The 27,913-nt window shown below is 48.2% G+C and overlaps 1 protein-coding gene and 1 long non-coding RNA gene across 5 annotated transcripts in view; one reads left to right on the forward strand and one right to left on the reverse strand.

Annotated features, from left to right (window-relative positions):
- Positions 1-18: 18 nt before the first annotated feature.
- Positions 19-27,834, reverse strand: LOC136173054 (uncharacterized). Of its 2 annotated transcripts, none has more exons than XR_010664165.1 (3): positions 27,703-27,834; positions 9,931-10,108; positions 19-875 (listed from the first exon to the last, which is right to left on the reverse strand). It is a non-coding gene; the product is annotated as an uncharacterized lncRNA (long non-coding RNA). The 2 variants fall into 2 exon arrangements; XR_010664164.1 differs by lacking the exon at positions 19-875 and adding an exon at positions 2,513-2,588.
- The window catches only part of GALNT15 (polypeptide N-acetylgalactosaminyltransferase 15), a 45,912-nt gene continuing 44,064 nt past the window's right edge, over positions 26,066-27,913 (forward strand). Inside the window, exon 1 of one of the 3 annotated variants that reach the window (XM_065942311.1) lies at positions 26,066-27,442. In XM_065942311.1, coding sequence (XP_065798383.1) covers positions 26,916-27,442 — 527 coding nt within the window. In that variant the 5' untranslated portion in view covers positions 26,066-26,915. The remainder of the gene's footprint in view (positions 27,443-27,913) is intronic. The other 2 variants (XR_010664163.1, XM_065942310.1) reach the window with 2 other exon arrangements.

Raw genomic sequence — 27,913 nt, forward strand, 5'->3', positions numbered from 1 at the left:
TTTCTTGATCATTTCTCACTTCTAGATCATAAAGAGTATCTTAAGGTTGCTTTTTCCTGATGAGCCTGAAACTTGATTGTTATGTATTTTGTCCCACAATATCTTTCATGCAAACTGAGGCAGCTTCTGGCCTGTGGAAATAACCATTCAGGATGCCTCTCTGTCATGAGAGAAACCCAAGCAATGGAAGATTTTGTTTCAAGAAATGCTTTTTAAAAAACCTCATTTTTTGGCTAAGTGGTTAAAAAAAAAAACACAGGGATGACTCATCAGTTGAAATCAAATCCTTCATCCCAAAAAAGTGTTTTTATAAGAAGTGGGTGTTTTTTTCTGTCCCTGAAGGCAGACGGCATAATATTTGGTGCCTTTCTCTTCTGAGTAATATATTCCATCTCAGTGGAAAGTGACAGCTTCAGACTGGAGCCAATAACATTTTATTTTCAGAGCTGGGCGTGATACCCCCTTATGCGCCTTCGGCCCTGAGAAGAGTTCAGCCTGGACCATTCCACAGAGGCCCCTTTGCCTCCCTCCCCTCCAGTCAACTGTTAACCTGTCTTTCTGAGGACCCTGGATGCCTAGGCAGGGGGTATGGAAATAGCACCAGAGGTAAACAGCCCCGGACTATCAACAAGCACGACGTTTACTGTCCCTCAAGAGTCCACCCACTGTCCATCTTCCTCTCCTAACCTCAGTTCCCCACTGAGGAGCCTTTATTCCTTTCGCAGATCTCCACCAGAAGGTCTTTTCTTTCCCAAGACTGTACAGCTCTCTGTCATTTACTGAAAGAAGGAGATGGGATTCATTTCTGACCCATGAAAACAAACGTCCCATTCCACTCTGCCTATCTTCTTGGAGGCTTCCACAACACCTCTTTGCTAGAAGACAAAAATGCAAAACGTGTATCCATTTCTTTTCCAGATTGAAGTCCACAGGGAACTCGTATGATCCCTGAGCTATTGCTGTAGCATCATAAATTAAAGGGTATTTAAAGGAGATATTACATGAGAGGAAGACTAGGAGAGCAGAGGGGGAAAAGTGAAGAGAGCCACTCGGGGTGGAAAAGCAGCACCTACAACTGCTTGGAACACAAGTGGGGCGCGACTTAGGGTGGCCAGCGGTCTCAAGTAGCCTGGGCCGTGGAAATTTTCAGTTTCCCAGTCCAGGAGAGTCCAGGAACACCAGGCGAGTTCATCACCCAACTGGAGCCCTCTTCCTTTGTTCTCTTTATTTTTTTATTTTATTGAGGTATAGTTGACTTACAGTGTTGTGTTAATTTCTGCTGTACAGAAAAATGACTACATTATATATATATATATTCTCTTCCATTATGATTTATCACAGGACACTGAGTATAACTCCCTGTGCTATACAGTAGGACCTGTGGTTTCTCCATCCTATTCTTAATAGTTTGCACCTGCTAATCCCAAACTCTCAGTTCATCCCTCCTCTCCCCTCCCCCACACCCCTCCCCCTTTGCTGGAGTCCACTTCCTCAATCAGAATCTCCATTGGGATAAGCCAGGTTCTGCTCTGGAACAGGAGGTAGAAGCAATGCCATGGTCAGGCTGGGGCCTGGAGGGGAAAGGACAAAGCCAGAGGAGCCGCCAGTCACTTAGGCTTCTCGGTTCAGGGGACTAAGGGACGTTTGGGGTGAGAAAGTGGCCACGGTGGTGGTGAACACTGTCACAGAGACATGGAGGTCTCACTGTCTATCTGCGGGCTCAAAGGGACTGAGGCAGGACTCCACTCCATAAGGAAGGGATCTCTTAAACTATAAGAGGAACAGGTCCAACTGAGCTTTTAAGGTCCCCTCCAGGCAGCCTTGCAGCAGAAGCCCTGTGGTTAGGGGTGGTCTGGCTTCTAGCCAAATCCTAGAGTTCTCCTCTACTCCTCTTCCAGGCTTTGGGCCCTCCTCTCCACCCATCCCTGGTGGGATGGCATTAATTATTCAAACTTCCTTTTTTGTCTTCACCAGCCACCTGTGCATCCCACTGCTTCAGCTCCAGAGAACAACTCAGCAATACTTCCCTGCTCTGAAATAGCTGGAGGGGACAGTTAACACCACCATGGGCTCCCCTTTCCAGAAAAACAATGTCCAAAAGTCAGAAATCAGGCAAAAAAGGTGCAAAACAGAATGTCTGCCCCTTGGGAGCATTAGACGTTTTAGAAGGATATAACTTTGATTTATTGTTTACTCTTGATTCAGTATTTTATAACTCTTTTAAATCAGCTATTAATTTTGAAAACCATTAGGGTACCAATGCGGAGAAGGCAATGGCACCCCATTCTAGTACTCTTGCCTGGAAAATCCCATGGATGGAGGAGCCTGGTAGGCTGCAGTCCATGGGGTCACTAACAGTTGGACATGACTTGAGCGACTTCACTTTCATTTTTCACTTTCATGCATTGGAGAAGGAAATGGCAACCCACTCCAGTGTTCTTGCCTTGAGAATCCCAGGGATGGGGGAGCCTGGGGAGCTGCCATCTATGGGGTTGCACAGAGTTGGAACCGACTAAAGCGACTTAGCAGCAGCGGCAGCAGCAGGGTACCAATGACTTTTATCCAGTAGTGGTGCAAATGATTTTTTTCTGTAGAGATAAAAATGATGTTCTGTTTATAAAGAAGATAACTCTAAGGGTTGTAGTTTTATTGCCTTGAAGAAAATTAACAGTTTGTGTCTAACTCAGTGACCTTACCCCCCATTTTTTCCTCTCACTAACCATGCATCAGATCCTACACACCTGGTTCTCATGAATGAGTTAAAATAAAACTTTGTCACGTACACCTTAGATATTTATAGGAGGATTATACTTCCTTTTGCTTTTTTGACTTTTGTGTTTGTACATTTTTTTTGCTTTTTTAACATTTTAAACATCCTTTCTACAGTCCCCTGCTCCTCCCACCACCCCCCATTTCTGTTTCTGATTTCCTTTGGATTCACCAGAATGCAGTTCTAAGTCCCAAGTCCTCTTCATCTTTCTGTCCTTCAAACACTGATGACACCCTGGGCCTCCCTCAAGGGCTGTGGTAAGCACACCTTTGAGTATAAATTCTTTTAAAATGAATTGCTCAATTGTAGTGACAAGGATAATAGCAGAATCTGGACACCAAGATGTCCAGCAATAGAAAATTATGGCACATCAACACTAAACATTGTGCAACTATTAAGCATAACCATTGTCAAGTGTATCACGGCCACTTGACAAATGGCTCAAGTGGAAATGCTCAAACTTGTGAGAAGACGGTGTATAGGGCTTCCCTGGTGACTCAGTGATAAAGAATCTACCTGCCAATGCAGGAGACATGGGTTCTATCCCTGGCAGGGGAGCATCCCACAGGCCGAGGAGCAACTAAGCCTGTGTGCTAGAAGCCAGGAGCCATAACTACAGAACCCGTGCACCCTAGAGCCTGCGCTCTGAAACAGGAGAAGCTATTGTGAGGAGAAGCCCATACACCGCTCCTAGAGAATCGCCTGGGCTTGCTACAACTAAGGAGAGCCGCCCATGCTCAGCAGCAAGGACCTGGCGCAATCAAACACAAATAAGTAAATAAACTAACTATTAAGGGGAAAAGTATATAAAAAAAGATGTTGTATAAAATATGAATTGGAAGGTAAGATAAGCATGAAAATATCTGTGAGGAGGGGCCATTAGGAAGCTTCTTTGTTTTTTTCTCAGTGTTTTTAACCATGGCTTTTGTCCTTTCAATGAAAAAGTGTAAGAAAGTTTAAAATCCAAACAAGCAGAGCATTAACATTATATGATATTATTGATATCATGATTTATTATATATTATTATTTATTAATATATATTATATATTATTATTGATAGTTACCACCAACATGGTCACAGAACAATGGCTAGGAGATTTCACTGAGTGACTCTCCTAAAATCTCCCGCACTTACCCATTCTGTCACCCTTTCATCTCCAAATACTTAGGGAGGTCTGTGTGTGCATGCAAGTCGCTTAGTTGTGTCTGACTCTTCGTGACTCTATGCACTGTATCCCGCCAGGTTCCTCTGTCCATGGAATTCTCCAGGCAAGAGGACTGGAGTGGGTTGCCATGCCCTCCTCCAGGGGATCTTCCCGACCCAGGGATCAAACCTGCACGTGGGTTCTTTACCACTAGCACTTCCTGGGAAGCCCATGAGCTCTGAGGTCACTTTAACTCCATCTGCTATATGACTCGACAGGGAAAGGCAAGACCCAGGGCATTAGGTGAAACTTGGTGGGGGAAGGCTTGGGGGAGCTTCCGAAGGCTTATAAGGGCATGCAAGACCTCAACTCTCAGACTCATGGACAGATATTAGCAGCTCTGCTCACAGACTTCCACCAGGCCTGCAGTCCCTTTGGAGGGCTGTCAAGACCCAGAGGACCCTGTCAAGAACCCCTGCCCTTGACATCGTCACTGCTGCTAGCCCTCTGTTGACCTACTCAGATCCACCTTTGGGCCAGAGAAGGTGAATGTGCACCCTCTAGACCCCAAACTGGGACCCAGGCCCAATACTCCTTTGTCCATCCTGCCTTCCTGCCACGTGGAGCATCCATGGCTGGCCACGGAGAGGCTTCCTGGCCGTGGACGTGGTGCTGGCTGTCCTTCAGAGCCCAGACTTCCCCCCCGCCCTCTTGGAGGAAACCACAAAAACAAGGCAGGAGCCAGCTTTGTTCCGAGGGAATATTTTCACCCTATTTCCGCTTCATGGAACTCTTTGGCCTGTGACACAGGCGGTGAAGCATCCTGAGGCTCCCAGAGGTACCCATGCCACCAGCCTGATGACCTGCCAGGTCCAGCCTCACTTGGAGTTGCTTTTATTTCTCTGGCAGCTTTTTGAAGTTGGCTCATCTTCTGCATGTATGTATTTACAAACAGACTTTTATGTTCCTTAAAAATCTCCCTTCTTTTGGGTCCCTGAGTCAGTCTTTGTTCAGCAAGTAGCAGAGTCCTACTTTGTTTGATAGGTTGGTACATTCTTAACTATTTCTCAAGCACAGATCCCGAGCATAAGCTCCTGATGGGCAGGGACATATTTAACATTTTTTAATAGCTAACATAATGCCCTACACAGAATAAATATCTACTGGCAACCTGGAAACAATCCTAATGTTCATCATTAGGAGAGTGGATAAACAACTTATCTATTCATACAATGAAATACCATTTAGCAATAAAAAGGAGTGCTTCACTGATGCGTACAAGAGCATGGATGAATCTCCAAAACATTACACTGAGAAAAAGCAGCCAGTTGCCAAGGAGCATGTACTGTCTGATTCCATCTGTTTGAAGCTCTAGAACTAGCAATGCTAGTCTATGTGGATTGAATGCTTGTACCCCTCTCCCCATTGCTATGTTGAATCCATAGCCCTCAGAGTGACTATATTTGAAAAGGGGCCGCTATGAAAGTGATTAGGTTAATAAGATCATGAGAGAGGGGCCCTGATCCTAGAAGATTAGTGTCCTCTTAAGGAGAGACACAGGAGGGCTCACTGTCTATCTGCCAGTACAAAGAGGAGGTTGTGTTGGGACACGGTGAGAAGGTAGCTGTCTGAGTCAGCTGGAACCTTCCTCCCGGACTTCCAACCTCCATGGGAAAGTAACCACGGGAAGGTACATCTCTGTTGTTTAAGCTACCCAGTCTATGGTATTTTATAAATACTATGGCAGCCCAAGCTAAGACAAGGTCAGAGCAGGGGTTGTCTCTGGGGGAGCTGGCATGATTGAAAAAAGACACAGAGAACCTTCTAGGGTGAAGGATATGTACTACATCTTGACAGGGTGGTGGTCACATGGATATTTACATGGATATATGCAAAAAAGGGTTGAGCTGTACCCTTCAGACATATGTATTTTACTGTATGCAAACTGCAACTCGATAAAGAACTGAAAATTAAATCTGTTGGTAAGAAAGATTATCTCTTCACTGTGACTCACACCCTGCAACGGATCCATTTGGGATGAAGGTTTGACAAGCACCTGCCATGTACAGATTCTTGTACTAATCACGGGGATAGCAAAGGGCGGTGGGTGGAGCAGCCCTGGTTCGCAGGGAGACATTTCCACCTCCTGACTCAACACCTGGAAGTCCTCAAGTCACAGCCGCTGAGCCACATCAGACCAAATGCTAAGGGTTCGTTAAGAGCCTTTTTGACACCTGGGAAGCCATGTTAACCTGTCATGCTTCCACGGAGGCAGCTGTCGCCCGGTTCCTTTGAGAACCAGCCCCGCCCCAAGAGATGCTCAGTCGCTGGCAAATTCCGCCAGGGAAAGCAAAAGGGAAACAGGAAAGCCGATGCAGAAAATCTTACTGAGATACTAAACTGTGCAATTCTGACCTTGGAAGACTACTTCTTCGCAAGCAAAGGAAGCTGAAAAACAATCTACGCCCACATTCCAGTGGTTGGTTTTTCTGTGATATGCGGTAATAATGGGGCTTTTAGCACCCCAGGACAGAACTGAGAAATGCCTCCCCAAGGGGCTCCCACTCCCTTCTCACCTGACTTTGGCAATGCTGATGAGATGCAGTCAGACCCCAGTGCAGAGCACCATAAACAGGGGCAAAATCGAGGTGCTCCTCCCCAGGGATCCCAGGCACTTTGCCATTAAAAAACAAACAAACATTCTTTTTGAAAATTGTTGACATTCTAGAAAAGGTACACATGTGACATGCCTGCCACACTCCTTCCATTCTGGGTCCTTAGCAGATGTTCTTAGTTGATCATAGCATGTTTCACCACTCAGCCCAGTTCCAGAATCAGCGTTGTGTTAGATCCAGCTGGTACCACCTCATGAGAGCCGATGGTTAAACCTCAGGAATCTTGGAACTTCCCTGGCTGCCCAGTAGTTAAGACTCCAAGCCTCCAATGCTGGGGGCATGGTTTCGATCCCTGGTTAGGGAACTAAAAACCCCATGCCACATGGCATGACCAGAACATTAAAAATAATTCAGGAACTGGAAGCAACCTAGATGCCCATTGACAGATGAATGGATAAAGAAGTTGTGGTACATATACACAATGGAATATTACTCAGTCATAAAAAGGAATGCATTTGAATCAGTTCTGATGAGGTGGATGGACCTAGAACCTATTATACAGAGTCAAGTGAGTCAGAAAGAGAAAGATAAATATAGTATTCTAACACACATATACAGAATCTAGAAAAACGGTTTGGAAGAATTTACTTACAGGGCAGCAATGGAGAAACAGACATAGAGAATAGGCTTATGAACATGGGGAGAGGGGGGAGAGGGTGAGATGTATGGAAAGAATAACATGGACACTTATATTACCATGTGTAAATATACAGTCAATGGGAATTTGCTGTCTGGCTCAGGAAACTCAAACAGGGGCTTTGTATCAACCCAGAGGGGTGGGACGGGGAGGGAGATGGGAGGGAGGTTCAAAAGGGAGGGGAGATATGTCTCCCGTGGCTGATTCATGTTGAGGTTTGACACAAAACAACAAAATTCTGTAAAGCAATTATCCTTCAATAAAAAATAAATTAAAAAATAATAATTCAGGAACCTTGATAGCTGTTTGTCAAGCATATTCATTATTAAAACTAAATGATATAAGTTAATACTTAAATGAATTACATTAAAAGAAAAAGTAATAGATCCTCAAAATTCGTCCCTTCTTAATTGCCTTATCACCTTTTATTATCATCTATGTGCCTGAGGTTATTTGTAAATATGGTATCTGGAAATGCTACATGACGGTGTGCTACTGGGTATCTCTTCCCAAATCTGTGTTAACAGATACAGTTTTAGCTTCAAATATGTCACCATGACAGTATTTATATCCCAGAAACCAGTAAATCCAACAAGTCAAGGCACCACTCCCCACTCCCCCGGTGAGAGACAGTTTTTAAACATCGACCAGCACACCATCACTGGATGTCAAAATCAGAAAATGAGAGACCCCAGAGGAGGCAGACTGTGCCAACCAAATTCCCTTCTGCCTCTAATAGGGGGAGGCGCGCTGGTCAGCATGCCTTTCCTCTGGCATGCAAAGATGCGACTCTAAGCACTCACAGAGGAAGTCGGAAGGAAGAAACAGAGAGACCTCCTGGATCCAGCCATGCCTGAAGCCAGAAAGAACTGCTACACATTTTTCACTAGTGTGAGACTTGCCTAGGGGCATCATTTTTTCAGTCTCATGAAGACATCAGGAGGACTTACAGCTCAGCCCAGTAGGGGACAGACGATTATTTGCCCCGGAGGCTTCCTTGGAAGTGCCAGAAGGAGTCCTCTGAGAACCACGGACCAGGGTCAGTCAAACTCAGGAGCAAACACGGGGTGTAGCAGCTGGAGAGGCTGGTCAGAAGGAGGGCATTTGGGAAGCCCTGAGACCCAAGAAGGGTGCAGGCAGGGGTGTGAGGCTCCAGAAAAAACAGATCTAGGGTTTCTCACTGGGAAGTCTGGCCTGGCTGCAAATGGTAGTAGAGGCTAAAACGTGGGCGGAGAGTAGGCCCGGGCCTCAGAGAACTTGCTCACAGGAATGGTGATGTAGAGACTTTTTTCATAATTTCAGGCAGTGGAATACACAAAAGTTCTAAGTCTCCATGAGTGAGTGAAGTCGCTCAGTAGTGTCCAATTCTTTGTGACCCCATGGACTATAGCCTACCAGGCTCCTCCCTCCATGGGATTCTCCAGGCAAGAATACTGGAGTGGGTTGCCATTTCCTTCTCCAGGGGATCCCGACTCAGGGATTGACCCCTGGTCTCCTGCGTTGCAGGCAGATGCTTTAACCTCTGAGCCACCAAGGAAGTCCATAGCCAGCGCCAAATGAGGGTTCTGTAGGTCAGGGTGGGGGCCTCAAATTTGGCCTGAGTCAGTGGCTCCAGCAGCTGCTTACCTCTCACAGCTTCCACTCTTTCTTATCCCCCTTTATTTAACTTAAAATCCTGCTCTAAAATACTGGAGCCCAGTCTTCACCATGCAGCAGAATCACCCAGGTACCCCTCCTAAAACGCAGACTTGGGGGCTGTGCCCCTAAGAAATTCGATTGAGCGGTTCCGAAACTAGGCCGGGAATCTCAGGGCGTGAGTCCCTCGGGGAAGATTTCCCATTTTACTGTCAGTTTTCACCTCTGGCAAAGGCAGCAAGAACCAATCGGGGCGGGCAGGACTGGTCACAGAGTTTGCAGAGTCCAGCATAAAAGGAAATTGCAGGGCCCCTTGTTCAAAAGTTGTTAAGGATTTCAAGACAGCAGAACATTTCAGCAGGCACAGACCGGTCCAAGCAGGGGCCCCAGGTGACTGCCCCAGGGAAGCCCTGCTAACCGGCCCCATCTGCCTGTGGGGCTCACGTGTCATCTAAGTATATGTGTTACCGACCAGGTTCCTTGGCCTCCTAACTCAATAGAAATTAATATGAGGCCGGATGGGAATTTAGGCAAGGCTTTGCTGGGGCCCCTGCCGCAGTGGGGGGAGCAAGAACAGTAAACAGTATCCTTGTTCGATCGCCCCTCACGCAGGGCTGAGCTGGTTCCCTACGTAGGGTGAAGGCCAAGGTGTGTGCGACGGGGGGCGGGGAGGACGGGTGGCTTGGTGGTCAGCCCATCCCAGGGTGGTGCAGGGCAGGGGGCACGCACAGTACCATGCTCTTGCCCCCGACTCCCTGCTTTTGCTCCCAGCCCTTCAGAAGTGGCAGCTGTGTGTTAGAACCTTCTTCATGCTTCTGCTGCAGCTCAGGCAGCATGTCAGCCGTGTCTGCCTCTGCGACCTTATGGACTGTAGCCCACCAGGCTCCTCTGTCCATGGGATTTCCCAGGCATCCCCCACCGGTGAATACACACTGTTATTATTCGTCCCTTATCATTTCTATTTTGCTGCTGGGGGAGACATTCACCTAAGGACAAGCACTACAGCAAAAGGCCCAGGGCCCAGGGCCCAGTCGGTCTCATCTGCACCCCAGGGGTTGCCCACCCACCTTTCAAGGACAAAGGCTCCAGGCAAAAGGCTGTGAGTCTCAAAGCCCAGTGTCTTGACTTTGGAGGAAAGCTGTGGTCCTTCAGGGTTGGACAGAGCAGCTCTTCAGAGTCTGAGGAAGCTCTACTTCCTCCCAGGCCCTCGAGGCTCTGGAGCTATGGCTGGGTCACTGCTGGAATCTGGAACAAACACAGAAATGTCTCAGGGAGATGGAAACGAGGCGAGGAGAGGACCCTGTGTCCGAGAGCCCGACTAGAAGGGATGCCACAGATAAACATCCACAGGATGTCAAGGCCCGCTGAGCCTCAGGCCTGACTCCTCTTGGCCGGGTCACTCTTTCCACGCTCTGATCCTGTACTGAGAAGACGCCAAAGCCTCGGGGTGACCAACACGTCCCAGTTTGCTTGGGTCGGCACTAGATTCAGCAACAAGAGCCCCGAGCACTGTTCACTGGGTTAGCCTGGGTGAACCAGCTAGGCTGTCTAGTCAGCCTCCGTAAATGCGAGTCACAGGGCCCTGTGTGCAAGGGTTCAGGGCCTCCTGTGGATCCTCCAAGACTCGTGGGCTAAGTTCCCACGATCTGATGCAGCAACTCAGTAGCCTCACTCCCAGCCGCTGCACTTTTCCTCCAAGTTCACCGGGACCTTCCGCCACTCAATCAGATCCAGCAGGCGCAGCTTACTAGTGTGGCTGTGGCCTGTGATGGACGGCTTTTGGTTTTTCCTCCCCAAACAACCTCAGACTCTGGGCGGTGCTCCCCGTCTCTGGGGACATATGAGAATCCCCTACGGGACTGGACTTCTGTGCCGTTCAAAGCCCCAAGGTCATTCTGACCCACAGCCAGGGTTAAGGTCCTGAAGCTCTAGGACCTAGAATCCCAGGCACATGATTTCCACTTTGTCAAAAACAGTTAATCCTTTTTTTTTTTTTCAGGAAAATCTTGGCTCTGCTCAGGGTCTCCTTCAGCTCACCATTTTGCAGATGTGAACGGGCCTCCACTCAGGCGTCATCCTGGTTTAAGCAATTCTTTTTTTAACAAAAAAAGATCAGTCCTAGATTACATATTCTTTATAGTCAAAGCACTTGGCACTGTTCCTATGATCAATGCAGACATCTTATCTCCAGGTACTTACTTGCCTCTTAAAGCTGAAAATCCTGAACTCCAGGTTTGATGACAGGAGGATCTATTGATTGTCCAACTGGAACATTCTTATTCTAAGGATACAGTGAATTTGATGACCAACCATGTTCCCTTCTTTACATTGGCTACTGGGAAGCTCAGAGAGTTTCACTTTTGCAATTGCCTACACCGTGATATTGAATGGTTTGCCTTGGAAACGAACAGAGATCACTCTGTCATTTTTGAGATTCCATCCAAGTACTGCATTTCGGACTCTTTTGTTGATCATGATGGCTACTCCATTTCTTCTAAGGGATTCTTGCCCACAGTACTAGATGTAATGGTCATCTGACTGAAATTCACCCATTCCAGCCCATTTTAGTTCACTGACTCCTAAAATGTTGACATTCACTCTTGCCATCTTCTGCTTGACCACTTCCAATTTAACTTGATTCATGGACCTAACATTCTGGGTTCCTATGCAATATTGCTCTTTACAGCATTGGACCTTGCTTCTGTCAGCAGTCACATCCACAACTGGGCCTTGTTTTTGCTTTGGCTCTGTCCCTTTATTCTTTCTGGAGTTATTTCTCCATTGATCTCCAGTAGCATATAGGGCACCTACCGACCTGGGGAGTTCATCTTTTAGTGTCCTATCTTTTTGCCTTTTCATACTGTTCATGGGGTTCTCAAGGTAAGAATACTGAAGTGGTTTGCCATTCACTTCTCCAGTGGACTAGATTTTGTCAGAACTCTCCACCATGACCCGTCCGTCTTGGGTGGCCCCACATGGCATGGATCATAGTTTCAATATCACAGTAATCCAAGCTTATGCCCCAACCAGTAACGCTGAAGAAGCTGAAGTCGAACAGTTCTATGAAGACCTACAAGAGCTTCTAGAACTAACAACAAAAACAGATGTCCTTTTCATTATAGGGTACTGGAATGCAAAAGTAGGAAGTCAAGAGATACCTGGAGTAACAGGCAAATTTGGCCTTGGAGTACAAACCAAAGCAGGTCAAACGCTAACCAAGTTCTGCCAAGAGAATGCACTGGTCACAGCAAACATCAATTCCAACAACACAAGAGAGGACTCTACACATGGACATCACCAGATGGCCAACACCAAAATCAGATTGATTATATTCTTTGCAGCCAAAGATGGAGAAGCTCTATACATTCAGTAAAAACAAGACTGGGAGCTGGCTGTGGCTCAGATCATGAACTCCTTATTGCCAAATTCAGACTTAAATTGAAGAAAGTAGGGAAAACCACTAGACCATACAGGTATGACCTAAATCAAATCCCTTATGATTATACAGTGGAAGTGAGAAATAGAGTTAAGGGATAGATCTGATAGGCAGAGTGCCTGAAAAACTATGGACGGAGGTTTGTGACATTTAACAGGAGAGAGTGATCAAGACCATCCCCATGGAGAAGAAATGCAAAATGGCAAAGTGGTTGTCTGAGGAGTTCTTTCAAATAGCTGAGAAAAGAAGAGAAGTAAAAGGCAAAGAGAAAAGGAAAGATGATATACCCATTTGAATGCAGAGTTCCAAAGAATAGCAAGGAGAGATAAGAAAGCCTTCCTCAGTGATCAATGCAAAGAAATAGAGAAAAACAATAGAATGGGAAAGACTAGAGATCTCTTTAAGAAAATTAGAGATACCAAGGGAACATTTCATGCAAAGATGGGCTCAATAAAGGACAGAAACGGTATGGACCTAGCAGAAGCTGAAGCTACTAAGAAGAGCTGGCAAGAATACACAGAAGAACTGTACAAAAAAGATCTTCATGACCCAGATAATCATGATAGTATGATCACTCACCTAGAGCCAGACATCCTAGAATGTGAAGTCAAGTGGGCCTTAGGAAGCATCACTACAAATAAAGCTAATGGAGGTGATGGAATTCCAGTTGAGCTATGATGCTGTGAAAATGTTGCACTCAACATGCCAGCAAATTTAGAAAACTCAGCAGTGGCCACAGGACTGGAAAAGGTCAGTTTTCATTCCAATTCCAAAGAAGAGCAATGCCAAAGAATGCTCAAACTATTGCACAGTTGCACTCATCTCACATGCTAGCAAAATAATGCTCAAAATTCTCCAAGCCAGGCTTCAACAGTACATGAACTATGAACTTCCAGATGTTCAAGATGGATTTCGAAAAGGCAGAAGACCCAGAAATCAAATTGCCAACACCCTTTGGATTATAGGAAAAGCAAGAGAATTCCAGGAAAATGTCTACTTCTGCTTTATTGATTACTCCAAAGCCTTTGACTTTGTGGATCACAACAAACTGGAAAATTCTGAAAGAGATGGGAATACCAGACCACCTGATCTGCCTGCTGAGAAATCTGTATGCAGGTCAGGAAGTAACAGTTAGAACTGGACATGAAACAACAGACTGGTTTCAAATTGGGAGAGGAGTAAGTCAAGGCTATATATTGTCACCCTGCTTATTTAACTTAAATGCAGAGTACATCATGCAAAATGCTGGGCTGGATGAATCACAAGCTGGAATCAAGATTGCCAGGAGAAATATCTATAACCTCAGATACACAGATGACACAACTCTTATGGAAGAAAGTGAAGAGGTACTAAAGACCTTCTTGATGAAAATGAAAAGGGAGAGTGAAAAAGTTGGCTTCAAACTCAACTTTCAAACAACTAAAATCATGCCATCTGGTCCAATCACTTCATGGCAAATAGATGGGGAAACAGTGAGAGACTTTATTTTCTTGGGCTCCAAAATCACGGCAGATGGTGACTGCAGCCAAGAAATTAAAAGACACTTGCTCCTTGGAAGAAAAGCTGTGACCAACCTAGACAGCATCTTAAAAAGCAGAGACATTACTTTGCCAACAAAGGTCCATCTGGTCAAAGCTATGGTTTTTCCAGTAGTCATGTATGGATGTGAGAGTTGGACTATAAAGGAAGCTGAGTGCTGAAGAATTGATGCTTTTGAACTGTGGTGTTGGAGAAGACTCTTGAGAACCCCTTGGACTGCAAGGAGGTCCATTCAGTCCATCCTAAAGGAAATCAGTCCTTAATATTCATTGGAAGGACCGATGCTGAAGCTGATGCTCCAATACTGTGGCCATCTGATGCGAAGAACTAACTCGTTGGAAGAGATCTTGATGCAGGAAAAGATTGAAGGCAGGAGGAAAAGGGAACAACAGGAGATGAGATGGTTGGATGGCAGCACCTACTTGATGGACATGAGTTTGAGTAAACTCCGGGAGTTAGTGATGGATAGAGAAGCCTGGCGTGCTGCAGTCCATGGGTTTACAAAGAATCAGACACAACTGAGCAACTGAACTGACTGATTTTTAGGAAGGGGAAGAGCCAAAAAAATACTGGAGCTCTACATAGCAGATCTTGCTGACTCTCATGATGCAAGGTTTCCAGTTTTGGATGAATGCTTCTGTCTCACCCCATCTCATGCAAAATAAAAAATTAATAACCAAATGCCCAACCCAGGGAACTCGCTTCAGCTTTCTCTATGAAACTGTCTCCTAGCCTCTCCACACAGTCCGAGCTGAGTAGCTGACAAATGCCTTCAACAGCACATTTATCCTTCCCGATCAAGAGCACAATTATCTTGATTGGTTGACAAGCTCAACTCTGTGCTCTATAGGGGTGATGTCATTGCTGGGTTGGAGTGCTACCAGAGTCACTTGTTCTAATCAATTTATTTACTTAGTCGCTGAGGCGGCCTTTTAAAATAATATGCAAATATCATTTATAACTTACAGCAATATTCTGAGCCAAGAGCACGGCCTTTTTAACAGGAATGCAGGGAAGTCTTAAACACCTGAAGTTAAGCTCTTTGCGGCTGACGACTTGGTTCTCAGTGGGGTTATATTTGTATATTCCAGCAACTTGGTTATTCCAGGAATGCCTTTGCTCAGAAAGCAGGGAGGCTGGGTAGGATATCCAAGATTTCTTCACTTTCTTCCAGCCGTGTGACTATTAGGAGATTCTGTGTAAATGACTCAGACACAATCTCAATTTTATAACACCTGTCCAGTTTCCATCATAGACTTTTAGTGCTGAAAAATCTCTGGGGAATGTTTAATCCAGCCCTTCCTTCCATGCATACATAAAAATTTGTCCAGATTCACACAGAGAATAAGTCGCAGATTTTGGATTAGAATTTAATCTCCATCACACCTGTGGCCAACCCAGAATCAGGTGCACTGAATTCAGTTCTAAGGGGCAAGGGAGGGATAAATTAGGGATTTGGGATCAAAATATATCTCTGAAAGAGATGGGAATACCAGACCACCTGACCTGCATCTTGAGAAACCTATATGCAGGTCAGGAAGCAACAGTTAGAACTGGACATGAAACAACAGACTGGTTCCAAATAGGAAAAGGAGTACGTCAAAGCTGTATATTGTCACCCTGCTTATTTAACTTATATGCAGAGTACATCATGAGAAACGCTGGGCTGGATGAAGCACAAGCTGGAATCAAGATTGCCAGGAGAAATATCAATAACCTCAGATATGCCGATGACACCACCCTTATGGCAGAAAGTGAAGAGGAACTAAAGAGCCTCTTGATGAAAGTGAAAGAGGGCAGTGAAAAAGTTGGTTTAAAGCTCAGTATTCAGAAACCTAAGATCATGGCATCTGGTCCCATCACTTCATGGCAAATAGATGAGGAAACAGTGGAAACAGTGTTTTTTGGGGCTGACATTTAAAAATCTGAAATGATCTTTATTTTGGGGGGGCTCCAAAATCACTGCAGATGGTGACTATAGCCATGAAATTAAAAGATGCTTACTCCTTGGAAGGAAAGTTATGACCAACCTAGATAGTCATATTAAAAAGCAGAGACATTACTTTGCCAACAAAGGTCCTTCTGGTCAAGGCTATGGTTTTTCCAGTAGTCATGTATGGATGTGAGAGTTGGACTATAAAGAAAGCTGAACACCAAAGAATTGATGCTTTTGAACTGTGGTGTTGGAGAAGACTCTTGAGAGTCTCTTGGACTGCAAGGAGATCCAACCAGTCCATCCTAAAGGAGATCAGTCCTGGGTGTTCATTGGAAGGACTGATGCTGAAGCTGAAACTCCAATACTATGGCCACCTCATGCGAAGAGTTGACTCACTGGAAAAGACCCTGATGCTGGAGGGATTGGGGGCAGGAGGAGAAGGGGATGACAGAGGATGAGATGGCTGTATGGCATCACCAACTCGATGGACATGAGTTTGAGTAAACTCCGGGAGTTGGTGATGGACAGGGAGGCCTGGTGTGCTGCGGTTCATGGGGTCGCAAAGAGTCGGACACGACTGAGTGACTGAACTGAACTGAACTGATAATAGAAGTGAATGTAAAAAAGGAATATATCTATTTATATATACGCATAATTGAAGAACTTTGATGTACATCTGAAGCTAATGCAACATTTTAAATCAATCATACTTCATTTAAAGTTAAACAAAATAAAATCCTAAAAAATTTAATTCTAACTTGAGACAAACTTTCAGAGACTTCCTCCAAGCCCTTTCCAACGTACTCAACGCATTCATTCAAGATGCATTCACAATGATGTTCATCCTCCAAGCATTGCAGGGGTTGCCTGAGGCATCTATGCCCCAAACCATCTGGATGAACAGCCTTCTGAACACATAAAGGAACACAAGTCCTAATGTAAAGTCCTGTAGGCAATGAGAATTCTCTGGGAATCCAGCCCTGCCTTCTCTCTACGGGCAGCCAAGACCTACATTTCTGCCTGCCCCATTCTAGCATATTAGCAAAACACTTCTGTCAAAAGCTGTCTCCAGCTTTATACACACACACTCTCTCGAGGATCATCTCATATTTGCTAAAGCCTCCTTTAGAGACAGTCTCACCCCTGTAAATTGGGACACAGTGCAAGGCACATCCAAGTGGTAAAATCCAGCCTCCATCTGAGGAACGATTGTCCTCATGGTCTTCCTCCACCCACGTGTCCTATCGTGGGCCGCCATCCCCTGCCAGGTCCTACATAGTGTTTGGGGAGAATTGGGTGCTAAATTAACGGCATCTGGATCATATCAGATTTTTAAATGTCAGGCTAAATGTATTTCCTAGTCTTTTCCCGAGGGCTAAGATTGGACTGCTCATAAATTTGTCTCCTCTCTCTCTGCATGGATTTTACACTGTAGATATTCACAGATCAGCTGTTTCCAATGCCTTCCTATCTCAAATGGCAGATAAAAATGGAAAAGCTGAGGCTCAGCCATGATGCCAAGAAGACACGAGCTGTGGGTGTGTGACCCATTGTTTGGGTGTTCAAGATGATAGTAATGCTGGCTGGGGTTTATTTCACATAGTCCCTGCTGTCTCCGGCTCTGGTCCAGCCCATAGAAGGGAGAGAGAAGCTTTAAAAAACGATGATAAACAATGAGGTCACAGCCCAGAACATCCCAGCCTTCCTGGACCCAGCCAAACAAAAGCAATCTTAGTGGCAACAGAAGCCGTGTGGGTCCTTTGAGTCAAGAGATCATGGCTGGTAGAGCCAAGCAGGATGGGATTCATGAATCGGGGGTTCACTTAAGAATCATGGCTTAGAATAGAAGAATCTCAACACCAGTCCCGGATTGTCTTCTATCCTAGGGTCTAAACTCTAACAACTCAAGCAGTGTCCAGCACACAGCAAGCAGTCAATAACCCCTGACTACCTTCTCTGCTTGGCTGTAGTTCCAGAGCCCAGCACAGAACTTGGCATATCATAAGTATTCAATAATTGTTGATGGACTGATTGCATTCATAGAAAATAACTGAGTGTACAGACTCACTGAAGGAATGAAAGAAGGGAGGAAGGAGGGAAGGGAGAAGGGAAAGGAGGGAAGGAAGGAAGAAGGAAGGATATTATTAAATCTCTGCTTAAAGCTAACAAGTCAAAAAGTTGAACTCCTTTTCTCACAAGTCAACTCCTTCAGCTGTTGGACAATTTACTCTCAATATTATAAAGTCCTCCCACTGATGGAGCCAAAATCTGCCATGTTGTAACTCCCTCTTGGCAGTTCTAGTTTTCTCATCTATGTCTTCCTGGCTCTTTCTAGAGGGTCCTTCCCAGCAAGAATCAGACCTTCTGCATTCTCTATCTGTTAGTGTTGGAAGCTAGCAGGAAACCACAGGGTTTTTAGCCACAGAATCACAGGAAGGGAGAGTCTGAAGAAATCAACAAGTCTGTTTCGTCTAAGAATTCATTTGCTCTGGTTTCCCCAGCCATCTGTAGAATGATGTCTTTAAAAAGACCTAGGTCTGCCATCCTTGTTACCAATGCCAAGAGCAAGCTTCCTATATCAAGATGGCGGCCACAGAGCAATGAGGCCCATGGATGCTATGGTGACCTCATCACGTGTCAATTAGGCTGACCCACATTTTCCAGAATGAACTTTTTAGCATGTTTTCAGCAAGGTTGGTTACACTCTTTGCCCCAGTTCAGATATCAGAAAGGATTCCCTAGACTCCACAGAATATACTCATGTTCAGTTCAGTTCAGTTCAGTTCAGTTGCTCAGTCGTGTCCAACTCTCTGCGACCCCATGGACTGCAGCACGCCAGGCCTCCCTGTCCATCACCAACCTCCGGAGCTTACTCAAACTCATGTCCATTGAGTTGGTGATGCCATCCGACCATCTCATCCTCTGTCGTCCCCTTCTCCTCCTGCCTCATGTTAAGACTTTTATTTAAAGCCAGAAGATCCATTGCAAGGAAAGAAAGAGAAAGCAGGGCAGCAGTGTAGCTCTGAGACACAGGATCTGTGTACTGGGGCGCATCCTTTGTCCACACGGACCGCACTGAATCTCTGGATTGGACTGCCAAGACCAGGGTGAGGAAACTTGGCTTCAGGAAAACTCATTGAAAGGGGGCTATGTCATCCAGCCAGGCTTCTCAAAACTGGCAAGGCCGTTGCAATCCACCAGCAAAGACGAGATCCCTGAGGCTTGCCAGTAGAGTTTCAGACCTCAGACAGGACATCACACACCTCATTGCCTTCATCTGGGTCATAAGTCAAAACCCAGACGTTCAGGTGTCCCCAGAAGTGAAGGCAGAGCTGTTCCGATCTCTCCGCAGGGCGGGGGCACAGGGGAGATTCTTGGACAGAAGGGAAGAAACAGACGTGTAGGACATGTGCGTTGTCACTGATCTGCTAGCTCATCTCATCTGCCCAAAGTGGCAGAATATTCCCTGAATCCTCCTTCACACCTCTGATCTGATTTCTGGGCCAGGGGTCAGCGTTTAGATTCACGACAAAGGGCCCGTCTTCTGCTGGACACCCATACTGCTCACGTAGAGACAGCAAAGACGGCAGGGCATCAATATGGGGTTCCAGCTCATGCTTATGGGTTCCAGCTCGTTCTTGATATCCCCCACCTTGGTATTATCTTTCCTTCATAGCTGCCTGTCCTGACTTGAAGCTGCAGCATCAGATGTGAAGACAGCAGCCTTGCAGAGACCACATGCAGCTCCCACAACTCCGTGAGGCCGTATCTCTGTGACAAATCCTGCGTCTCCCGTTTTTGTCTCTCGGTGGATCTGCCTCTCTGGCTGACTCCTGACCACTGGCTGACGGGTGCTCTGCCATTCCCTGGGAGCACAGTCGTCATCTTCCCCTCTCCCTCTGTGCATGTGGCGGCCAATTCCCTGGGCTCTGCTTCCACACACAGGACCACTCGACTTGCGAGCGCCTCTGACGATCTCTGGTCGGCGTGCAGGTGGGAGGCTGGGCGGGCAGCCCTGTTCTCGGGGATGGAGGAGGCTGACCGTCTATGCAGATGAGCAGGTCCCAGGCAAAGAGCCTAGAAGGCTCAGCTAATTTCTCACAAGAGGAAAAATGCCAAATGGTGACAAGAAATGGCTGGAGACTCCACTAGCCACAGGAAATGGTGATCCTTAGGTCTCTCAGAAGCCTCAAAGCAGGAGAGCGAGGTGAGCCCACCGCACAGACACAAGGGCGCCTCGCCACGTGGGTGTCGGGACAAATGCTTAGCCGGCTGCACCCCGGGAGGCTCGGCGTGCGCAGAAGATGATGATACCTTTTCTCCAGGCTCATACCCAGCAGGTGGGATCTCGGGCGCCTTCCATCAGAGAGGTTGCAGACCTCGAAGCTGCCGTTGGCCTGCTGCCATGTTTCGTCCAGCCTTAACAGTATATTTAGAATTTTTTTTTAAATTCATTGCCAGTTTTTACAAATTTGGGATTTCACATTTTTAAAAAAAATCTGCATTTCCCACTTTTCTTGAAAAAAATCAGGAGATTTGGCAAGTCTAGTTCCTATCTTCTGGCATGGCAAAAATTGACCATAGCTGAGAAACAGCTGTTCTTATTAGACAGGGAGAGAATCTCCTGGCTTCTGCAGCCTCTCTCAGCCTACAGCCCTGGCTTACCTGACCTGCCCGCTCTTGGGGGCTCCTGAGTCCACAGGCCCCCGCCCTTCCATCTGTGGCTCACACGTGCTCAGACCTGTCCCCACCGTAGTGGGCACCCCAGTTGCCAGCGTCCGCACCTCTTTGCCTGAGGACAGTCTTTGGCAGTCACTGCCTCTATCTGCTCCCCAGCAGGCCATGAATGCCCCTCCGCAGCTGTCCTCCGCTGATGGGGTTGGTGCATATACACCCCAAATCCCCCTTCCTTGGCTGCCGTCACTCTGAGGCCGGCTGCCCTCTGACCCCCAGTATCCCCCAAGATGTTATGCCCCAGGTACCCACAGTAGTAACTGCCCTGATTACGTGCCCTTCAAAGCCTGCCCACCTTCCCTCTCTTCCCCTCTCCCCTCCCTGAATAAACCATCTGTTCAGTTTTTGTGTGTGTGCAGTAACAAGACCTCATATGAGTGTTGTTCTACCAAGTCACTGTGAATACTGGCTTAGAGAATACAGAACCGCTCACCGCTCTCTGGCCTTCTGGTCAACCAATAAATACATAACCTTGCTTTAATATACTATGTTCAAAGACACCTTATTTAATATATATTGTGGATTCATGAACATTGAGCCCACAGCCAACAGCACTGGAGCTTATCCGGGAATGAAGCTCACCTAACTCTTGCATTTCCCCCATAAGGCTCATTGCAGCCTTCTGAGCTTAGGACGCTAGCCAGCACTTCCGCGCTAGGCTTGGGGCCATTTTAAACAGCAAAATCACCAACACAAAACACAAAAAGGTGCAAACACAGTGCTAAATAGAATGTGAGAAAGACACTTCATGAGAGCTGGAACAAGGTCAGACTGTCACCTTGTGTGACCTCAGCTGGGAAGGGGCACATCACGCAAGTTAACATTCATGCCACTCTGCGCATGTCCACAAATGATTCTGAGGTTACAGATCAACTGTAGCAAGTGATGAAACCACAAAAACAGAATCCATCAGGACACTTCCACACCCGCTTCTAGGGAACCCCGAATGAAGACATCTCAGAGTTGTTTTCCTCCTCAAGTAAATCAGGGGCAGCTAAAAACCCCAGAGGAAATGCAAAACAGTAATTTCAGGACTTACCATCAGGTAACTGGGAGGTGACCTAGAGAGAGGTGGGAAACCAAGGAGGTGAGTCCTGGGATTTCCCCTGTGTGTTGCCTGGAGACAGTTTCCAGGCCGGAGGGTGGAGCTTCTCCGGGTGGAACTGGGGGTGGCGGTGATCTGGGGAGGTGGAGCTGGGAGACCCGGAGGCAGGGGTGTCACAGTCCTGTAACAGAGCCCCGGGGAGCAGAGAGCTGTGTGCAGAGGGCTCTGGGGACCAGCGGGGATCAGAACCTGCCTTTGGCGAAGCTCACCAAGGCCGGGGAAAGGAGCGCCTGGAGGAGCCGAGGGAGGAATCCCCGGCGCTCACACAGGGTGGGCAGCAGCCCCGCTCCCAGAGAGGAGATCCTCGACAAGCACGGGAGACCGGGAGAGGACTCAGGCCCTGTCTCAGCAGTGGAGACACTGACCCTCAGTTAAAAACCGCTTCAAGGCCAGACCTTCTGGGGAGAGTTCAACAGTACTTAGAGAAATACAAAAGTATCCGGTATCCAACAAGATAAAATCCACAGCATCTGGCATCAAATTAAAAATGATGAGGCATGCAAAGAGTCAGTAAAACATGACCCATGAGGAGGAAGAAAATGAATTGAAACAGATCAAGAATATTGAATATTGAGAAGCGCCCCAAAGGTACAGAGAAAGCAGGGGTGACAAAGACACACGTGGATGGGTCTCCCTGAAGAGGCGACTCTGGGGTTGACACCCAAGTGGAGAAATGAGGTATATGGCTGGACCTCTGCGAAAAGAGCCCTCAAGCGGAGGGGAGATCAGGTAAAGGCCTTGCTGTGGGACGAGGCTGGCCAGCCTGAGGTCGGTGTTACTGGAGGGGGGAGGAGGCGCTCTGCCTGATGGTGGAGACCCCACACCCTTAGGTCTCTGAGAGCCCCCGGGAAGGGGAACTCTCTCTCCCATCATCCTCAACCCCCAGAGTCCCTACATTCTAAACCACACCTCCCAGTGGCTTCCCGGGAGGCCCAGTGGTTACGATTTCACCTTCCACTCCAGAGGGTATGTATGGGTTCAGTCCCTGGGTGGAGAGCTCAGATCCCATGTGCCTTGGGGCCAAAAAACAGAAAAACAGAAGCACTACTGTAGCAAGTTCAATAAAGACTTTAAAAATGGTCCACATTAAAAAAAAAAAAAAAAAATCTGAGAAAAATAAATAAATAAGCCACATCTCCCGGAATGCCTGCCTCTTGAACCTGGAAGTCACGCAACTCCCTCCTCCTGGACATCCTGATGTGGAATTTGAAAAATACAGTCTATTTCTGTCAATTCCAAAGAGCTTCCTTCTGGGGGCGTGGCTGTTGAGAACAGTTGTTTAGGACCCACTCATTCACCTCTGACTCTGAGTGGCTTCAGGGAAAACAAATATGAGCACAAATACACACACGCACACACTGGAAGCAGCAACTGAGTCCAAAGAAAAAACATTTTTTTCCATGAGAAGTTTTATGCTCACAATCTAAGATCAAAATCAAATCAGAAAATGAGCAATCCATTTGAGGAACCTGCCCCCCACACCCTGGTTCCTCCTACAGTTATCAAAAAAGTCGCTTCTCGTGATGATGCTACCTACCCTCCATCAATCCCGTCCACCAGATGCCCGAGGACTCTGAGCTTGCCAACACCCCTGCCGTCTCTTGTCTCCATCAGTTCAGTTCAGTCGCTCAGTCGTGTCCGACTCTTGGCGACCCTATGGACTGCAGCACACCAGGCCTCTCTGTCCATCACCAACTCCCAGCGTCTACCCAAACCCATGTCCATTGAGTCGGTGATGCCATCCAGCCATCTCATCCTCTGTCATCCCCTTCTCCTGCCCTCAATCCCTCCCAGCATCAGGGTCTTTTCAAAAGAGTCAGCTCTTCGCATCAGGTGGCCAAAGTATTGCAGTTTCAGCTTAAGCATCAGTCCTTTCAATGAATATCCAGGACTGATTTCCTTTAGGATGGACTGGCTGGATCTCCTTGCTGTCCAAGAGACTCTCAAGCGTCTTCTCCAACACCACAGTTCAAAAGCATCAATTCTTCAGCACTCAGCTTCCTTTATAGTTCAACTCTCACATCCATATATGACTACTGGAAAAACCATAGCTCTGACTAGATGGACCTTTGTTGGCAAAGTAATGTCTCTGCTTTTTAATATGCTGTCTAGGTTTGTTATAGCTTTTATTCCAAAGAGCTAATGTCTTTTAATTTCATGACTGCAGTCACCATCTGCAGTGATTTTGGAGCCCAAGAAAATAATCTCACTTTTTCTATTGTTTCCCCATCTACTTGCCATGAAATGATGGGACCGGATACCATGATCTTAGTTTTTTGAGCTTTGTCTAACTCAATGAAACTATGATCCATGCCGTGTGGGGCCACCCAAGATGGACAGGTCATGGTGAAGAGTTCTGACAAAATGTGGTCTACTGAAGAAGGGAATGGCAAACCACTTCAGTATTCTTGCCTTGAGAACTCCATGAACAGTATGAAAAGGCAAAAAGATAGGACACTAAAAGATGAACTCCCCAGGTTGGTAGGTGCCCAGTATGTTACTGGAGATCAGTGGAGAAATAACTCCAGAAGGAATGAAGGGACAGAGCCAAAGCGAAAATAATGCACAGTTGTGGATGTGACTGGTGATGGAAGTAAAGTGGATGCTATAAAGAGCAATATTGCATAGAAACCCAGAATGGTAGGTCCATGAATCAAGTTAAATTGGAAGTGGTCAAACAGGAGATGGCAAGAGTGAATGTCAACATTTTAGGAATCAGTGAACTAAAATGGACTGGAATGGGTGAATTTAACTCAGATGACCATTACATCTACTACTGTGGGCAGGAATCCCTTAGAAGAAATGGAGTAGCCATCATAGTCAACAAAAGAGTCTGAAATGCAGTACTTGGGTGCAATCTCAAAAATGACAGAATGACTGTGTTCATTTCCAAGGCAAACCATTCAATATTGCAATAATCCAAGTCTTTGCCCTGACCAGTAATGTTGAAGAAGCTGAAGTTGAACGGTTCTACGAAGACCTACTTCTAGAAGTAACACCCAAAAAAGATGTGTTTTTCATTATAGGGGACTGGAATGCCAAAGTAGGAAGTCAAGAGATACCTGGAGTAACAGGCAAGTTTGGCCTTGGAGTACAAAGCGAAGCAGGTCAAAGGCTAACAGAGTTTGCCAAGAGAACGCACTGGTCATAGCAAATACCCTTGTCCAACAACACAAGAGATGACTCTACACATGGACATCACCAGATGGTCAATACCAAAATCAGATTGATTATATTCTTGTCTCCATCACTCCCCAAATCTTCAAAAGCCATATCTATACTGCTGGTGTCTGATTTTACATCTTCAAGCCAGACCTGTCCCCTGACCTCCAGCTATTATAAACCCCCATATATCCATACGTCTAGCTGCCCACGCCTCCCCTCCCTTTGGCCGTTGAAACACCGTCTTCAATGATGTGTGTCCCCCCCTCCCCGAGTCCCTGCTGACCCTCTGCCCTCCGCCTGCTCCCAGCCTTCCCGTCGTCTTCTTCGAGGGCAACTTGATTCCTCCAGTTGCCTGGACCCGAAACTTGTAACCATCCTTGACTCACATGTCTCTCACCCACAAATGCACCGACAAATCTTACAGGCTCTTCCTTAAAATACGTGCCCAAGCTGAGCACTCACCTCTGGTCCCAGGGATGCCCTCGTGTCTCCCTGCAGCAACGCCTCAGTCAGTCTCCCTGCTTCTGCCCTGCGCTCCCGCTGTTTAACTTCAGCAGTCAGAGCGTCCAGTTAGCATCCTAGTCCACGGTGCCTGTCTCCTGCTTACAGCCCTCCAAGGGCTCCCATCTTAGAGGAAAAGCCCACGGGCTCGCAGTGTCCCCCAAGGTCCTAAAAGATGCCCCCCTTACCTCTCTCATCCCATCCCCACCCGCCCACCCTGCTCCGGCCTCACGGGCCCTCTGCGAGTCCTCCAAAGGCCAGGCACACTCTTGCCTTTGCACCTGCTGTTCCTCCCCCTGCACTGAGCCGCCCAGCCTTCCTCCTTCAGCAGAGCTTCTGGGACCCCTTTCTCACTCCCCGTGGATTGCCCCCCCCCCAGCCCCTGCTCTCCAGCCCCCTCCCTCTGTCTCTCCCACTGTAGGTCTTTCTTAACACGTTTGCCTCTCCCACTAGGCTGTAAGTTCCACGAGGCACACATTTTGCTGTTTTATTCCCTGCGATCTCTGCGCCCAGCCCCCGGGGATAGTTTCGGCAGAAGGTGGAGGCTCATCAATATGTGTGGTTTGAATGAAGGGAGTGGACAATGGAGGGAGCGTACCCTTCCTGTTTCATCATCCCCCTCCCTGTCCCCACCTGCTCGGTGGCCAGGGCCAGGCGGGCATTCAGGGGCTCGGGTGGGCAGGGGGAGCTTGTTATGGGAGCATCTCCACCAGCTCGCCTCCTTTTCAGAAGCAGGAGGACGGGGTCCTCAGGAAGGGAGGGAGGGCCCAGCCTGGCTCTCCGGGATCACCTGAGCCCGCCAGCTCCCTGCATTTCCGTCCCAGGAACAGCCCTCTGGAAATCAAGCGGGAATCCTCTCTCCCGCCCCTTTGGGTGGGGAGAGAAGCCTTCCTGGGATCAGATGCAGACCGGACCTCCCCAGGGTGTTCCCGCTGGGATTGGTCCCAGCAGCGCCAGTGTTTGTTTACCCGGGTCGCGTTCCCGGGAACAGTGAGGGCTTTAGGACCAGGAGCCGGGCGCCCGCCCGCCAGCCGGGCCCGCAGCGTCTTGGCCGAGCGCAGAGCGATGTATGAAAGCAAATTAGGCTGCTCCGGCTTCACATCTGTGGATCCAACCTGACCTGAAGGGTCCAAAGGAGGACGGGGGTCAGCTCTGCCGGACCGAGACCTCCCGGCTCCCGGCAGACACCCCGCAGCAACCTGACCCTTCAAGCAAGCGGCGAGGGGGCTGGGAGCGAAACACGTGGGACTCGCTCCCTGAGCAGAAAGGAATTATTCTTTTTCCCAAAGAGGAAAAGGGCACCAGGGTTCAGTCTGAAGTACCCCCACCTCCCCGCCTCGGCCCCCCGTGGATGGGCTTTCGGAAGGCAATTAAAGACATCCGCTCAGAGAGGACCTGGGCTGGGACCTGGGTCGGTAGCTTTCTGAGTGGCAGCCGGTCTTACACACGCTGCTGGCAAGTGTCAGCTGCGGGGGGGAAAGGACCAGGTTAAGTGAGCTGGCAAAAAAAGAAAAAGAAAAAAACGCTCCCAAGTGGACCCAGGAAGCCAGGTTGTGCTGCCAGCGTGGAGGACCCCGGAGCGGGAGGAGACGGTGAAGTGGAACATGACCTGTTGCGTTTGGCAGCTCCCCGCAGCATGCTCGTAAGGAAGCGGCGCAGACAAGGACCCTGCCGGCGGCAGGCGCTGCTCGCCCTCCTGGTGCTGGGGTGCGTGCTGCTGATGCTGGGGGCCCTGCACCCGCCCCCGCACGCCCTGTCCCGGGCGCCCCCAGTCCACCAGGCGGTCGTGCGCAGCCCCCAGGCCGCCTACCGCCTGGACTTTGGGGACCCCCAGGAGTGGCTACTGGAGTCCGAGGAGGAGGACCAGGAGTATGGCCCCCTGCCGCCCCTCGTCTCCCTGCGGGAGGACCAGCTCCTGGTGGCCGTGGCCTCGCTCAGGGCCGGAAGGAACCGGAGCCGGGGCGGGCGAGGCGGCGGCTACCGGCTCATCCAGCGGCCGCACAAGCAGCAGGACGCAGCGGCCCCGGAGAGGGACTGGGCGGCCGAGGAGGAGGATGGGGAGGACGAGGAGGCGTCCGAAGAGGGCGAGCGGACGGCGCTCAGCCCGGAGGAGGCGCCCAGTGCCCGCAGCCCCGCGCACAGGGGGGGCTCGCGGCATCCGCTGTAAGTAAACCCCGACCGCCCCTTCCCGGTTCCTAGAGGGGCGCAGACGCTCCGCCCGCCGCTCCCGCTGTGGCAGGCGGCGCTTCTCCAGGTGTGGTCCCCGGATCCGCGGCATCACCTGGGGACTTCTTAGAGCCGCAGAGGCAGAAACCCCGGGTGCGGTCCAGCCGTCTGTCTTTAAGCAGCCCTCCAAGGGAGATCCACCGTCCTAGAGACGGAGAGGGAGGAACTCTTCCCCGTCCCTTCTCTTCCCCACCTACCCGGGTTCCAGTCCTTCCGGCTCTGGATGTCTCTGGATCGCCGGTCAGCCTTATCTGTAACCCCGAGGGGCCTGGGAGCCGACGTTCCCCGAGACGTTTCCAGGGCTAAGTCACTCCAGCACAGTTAGATATTGTGATTGTTGGGCTGGCTTTTCATTTGGATGAAAGTAACGACTGCAGTTAACATTTATGTGCATCTTGCCATTGCTTG

The sequence above is a fragment of the Muntiacus reevesi genome, chromosome 8 (assembly GCF_963930625.1).
Source record: "Muntiacus reevesi chromosome 8, mMunRee1.1, whole genome shotgun sequence".
Classification (NCBI taxonomy): domain Eukaryota; kingdom Metazoa; phylum Chordata; class Mammalia; order Artiodactyla; family Cervidae; genus Muntiacus; species Muntiacus reevesi.